The sequence below is a fragment of the Suricata suricatta genome, chromosome 9 (assembly GCF_006229205.1).
Source record: "Suricata suricatta isolate VVHF042 chromosome 9, meerkat_22Aug2017_6uvM2_HiC, whole genome shotgun sequence".
NCBI lineage: Eukaryota > Metazoa > Chordata > Mammalia > Carnivora > Herpestidae > Suricata > Suricata suricatta.
In genome coordinates this window covers 790,443-794,021 of record NC_043708.1, presented here as the reverse complement: position 1 = coordinate 794,021, position 3,579 = coordinate 790,443, and the positions used below count along the sequence as shown (strand labels likewise).

Here is a 3,579-nt window from a genome sequence, read left to right as displayed (position 1 = left end):
GCAGGAGAGCCCTGTGTGTGGCCAGAGGTGCCCAAGAGTCTGGACACACCCCCAGCAGGCTCGCCCGGCCAGCACCACCCCCCCCCCCCCCGCCAAGAGGCGTGCTATACAGGCACGGAGCCCGGAGGAGGCGCCCGCTGGCCCTGTCAGAGGGCCGGTGCCCACCCGGGTCAGCCGCCACACGCAGGGCGAGGTGGGGACTCAGGTGAGTGGGGTCACTCACTTTGCACAGGGCCAAGAGGGGACATGCAAGGTGAGGGGCAGGCAGGCCAGGTGGGGCGCCCCCTCCGCCACCGCCCCGGGTGCGGCCGTGAGCCCCGGGGCGAGGCGGGTGGGGGGCTGGGGGCCTGCCCGCACCTAGATGACGGCGCTCTTCTCCTCCTGGAAGGAGGCACGGGGCGACGGCCTGGCCAGCAGCAGCTCCTTCTCGTGGACCAGGCTGTCCAGCAGGTCCTCCTGGCGGTAGTTGTGGTAGACCTTCAGGAAAGCCAGGACGGTGACAGCCAGCCAGGCCAGCCACGAGGCCCAGAGGCCGAACTGCACAGAGGGCAGGGCAGTGTCAGGGGGCCGGCCAGACCCTCCGCCGACCCGGCCCGGGTCCGCCTCGCCTCCTCGCTCGCACGCCCATCCCTCCCTGGCATCCGGCGGCCTGCCCTCTGAACCCCAAGGGGCACAAGGCCTTGGGGGACTCCACCCCCTCGCCCAGGCAGCCCGGCCTGCCCAGCTCAAAGACAGCCCGCCCAGAACAGCCACTCGCAGCTCCGGAGCAGCCGCTTCTCCCAAACAGCTGAAGGAGAAACGATTTCATGGACCCAGGCCTGCGCCACACGGAGCGTTCCGCATTCCAGGCTGTCACCAGCCTCAGCTCACGCTGTCCCAATCTAGGTGGCACAAGGAGGCACTGAGGCATTCTCCATTCAATTTTCGCGAAGGGCTCTCTGGCGCTTTCAGCTCATCTCGGCAAAGAACCTTTGGACCCACCAGATGTCCAGCCACCCGGGGCCTCCTCTCCACAGGAGCGTCCTCAGACCCGTCACGGGCCCACGCGAGCCCTGGGAGGCCAGTCTGGGCTCCCAAACTGGGCCTGGATGCCAGCAAGCCCTGGGATGCTTGTGTGGAAGGAGCCAACCCCACGTGGGCACCCGTGCCAGTGGCTCCGCCGAGGCACATATGCAGACCTTGAGACACAGGCCCTCACTGAGCACTGACACGTCCCAACGCACCCGCATCCCAGCAAATAGGTCCCCAGAGAGGCACCAGGTCTTCCGGAGGGCAGGGCGGGGAGAGGGGCTCTGCCCCCACACCCTTCCTCAGACACGGCATCAGCTTCCCCTGGCCGGGCAATAACCAGAAGCCCTCCAGCATCTCTCAGAGGGTGCCCACTCCAAGCACCATGCCCTGGCCTGCAGACCCGGATCTGATGCCGGATTTCCTTTCCACCTGGCACAGAGCGCCTGAAGCTCACTTCTGCAGTTAGCTCACGCTGGCCCCTCCTCCTAGGATGCCCAATGCCTCACCCCTCTCCACATCCATCCGCAAAAACCCCCACTCAGTCTCCAAGATCCAGCCCTCCCAACCCCTCCTCCAGGAAGCCTTCCTGACTATGCCACTCACTCAGCTGTTTCCTTTGCCTGGCCCCATCCTCGAGCTCCCTTAGGCGAGAGCGAGTGCCTTTGGAGACAGTCTGTGCACTCAGCTTGCCTTCAGCAGCGAATGGTCCCCTCCCCAAGGTCACATGCTTCCCTGCCTACCTGGAAGCCCCGCCTACCCAGGAGCCCCTCCCACCAGAACAGTCCCGCCTACCCAACAGCTCCGCCTACCTGGGCGATGGCAAACTGGTCATAGAAGGCAGAGTTGTCCACGTTGAGCTCCAAGTTGATGTCCTGGAGCTCTTCGCAGCTGAAAGCAAGGCACGGGGTGGCAGGTGACGCCCGGACACGGGGCATGAGTAGCGGCATGCAACATCCCCAAACGGTGAGGCAACTGTCCTGGACCCAAAGGCCTCGTCCCTGATGCCCCCCAGCCGTCAGCTTCCGCTCCTGCTCCTCCCCTCCCCATTGCTATCTTCCAAACCCTCCACAACCAAATCCGGCCCAACACTCAGCCCAGGCCTCTGCCCACGAAGGCAGCCAGCGCGGCATCTGGAGGGCCTATGCTGTGTGGCCACATCCGCCTTCCAGAGTCCGAGCCCCCCGGCCTCTGTACCCCCCACACTCACGTACACCCGGCCTGGCTCTACCCCCAGGGTGTGGGGAGCTGCCCTACTCTCACTGAAGGGGGCGCTGAGGTCAAGGGGGCAGGTCCTGGGTGGGGCCCTGGCCAGGTGTGCACGGTGGGGGGCACCGGGAGGGCGGACAAAACCCCAGGCTCAGGCAGTGGGGGGGGGGGGCCCAGGCACACCTGTGGGGCACGGCACCCTTCTCGGTGATGGCATCACACCACATGGTGAAGCCCACGCTCACAATGGTGCTGGCGATGAAGACAAGGAAGACCACTGAGGCGCTGACCAGGAGGTTCAGGAAGGCGTAGAGGAAGGAGCTTCAGCAAACGACAGGAGAGGACAGTCACCATAGCCACCACCCGGGGTCCCCATAACACCCAGCAGTGCCAGGAGACAGCTGGGGTGTGGGCCCGGAGAGGGTGAGGGGGCCCTGTGGGGCCACCAGGGCCACCTTCCCTGCCCTCACTGTCCCTCACCCCGAAGTCCCATGCTGACCCCAGGCTGCCCATCCCAACCCCCTGGAGACCTGCAGTGGGGACGCGTGTGGGCACTGCCTTTCAGAGGAGCCAGGGCCGAGACTGAGCCCCAGAGCATTTGGTCCCAGAGCATTAGGACCAGCAAGTGCTGGAAAAGCAGAACACCCTTTCCAGGCCACTCTCCCCTCGGCCACCCCGAGGCCACGTGCCCACATGCTCATCAACCCTGCCGGCCTGCACCTGCTTGCGGTGTGGCCCACCGCGCGCGCCTCTCCACTGAAGCCTCAGGCCCAGCTGTGCCTGGGGTGGGGGTGGGGACGCAGGGGGCGGGGCCAGGAGGACAGCGCTCACTCGGGGTCACACGGACCTGGCCCCACTTGGGCGCCAGCGCAGGACACCAGTGTTTGCTCTCTGGAGGAGGGGGCCTGTGGCTGGAGCCCCGCAGCCCACCCCACCACCCGCCATCTCCACACCTCCCCCTGCAGACTCAGAGCCCTGGGTCGGAACCTTGGTCTGGCTGAGCCTGGGGACAGGGACGCCCTCAGGTTGGACAGTTGCCCTGGCCACCTCTGCTGCGGTGCACCTCTGTGCCATCAGCACATTGAGTCTGAGGGGCAGGACTGACGCAAGCTGGCTTCACAGAGAACATGTACTTGAGGTCGCAGCCGGGAGCCCATGCCAGCTGCTGTCGGATGTGGTGGCTTTGGCCGGGACAAGGTGGAGATCCACGCACTGTCCACTCTGCCCTGCGTTCCGTCCCTGCGTTCACCCGCCGCACAACGAGCATCCGCCCACCCTGTGCCCAGCCCTGAGCAGGAAGCAGTAACCATGCCCCGGCCCGGCCCCGGAGGCACCCCGGGCTCCGGCAGGCCATCGGCCACG

General features: G+C 66.4%; 1 protein-coding gene across 1 annotated transcript in view; it reads right to left on the bottom strand.

Annotated features, from left to right (window-relative positions):
- Positions 1-3,579, bottom strand: part of TMEM179 (transmembrane protein 179) — a 9,131-nt gene continuing 5,552 nt past the window's right edge. Inside the window, exons 2-5 of the mRNA XM_029952541.1 lie at positions 2,401-2,538; positions 1,821-1,899; positions 358-537; positions 1-11 (exon numbers count right to left, since the gene is read on the bottom strand). Of these exons, the coding sequence (XP_029808401.1) occupies positions 358-537; positions 1,821-1,899; positions 2,401-2,538 (397 nt within the window). The 3' untranslated portion in view covers positions 1-11. The remainder of the gene's footprint in view (positions 12-357; positions 538-1,820; positions 1,900-2,400; positions 2,539-3,579) is intronic.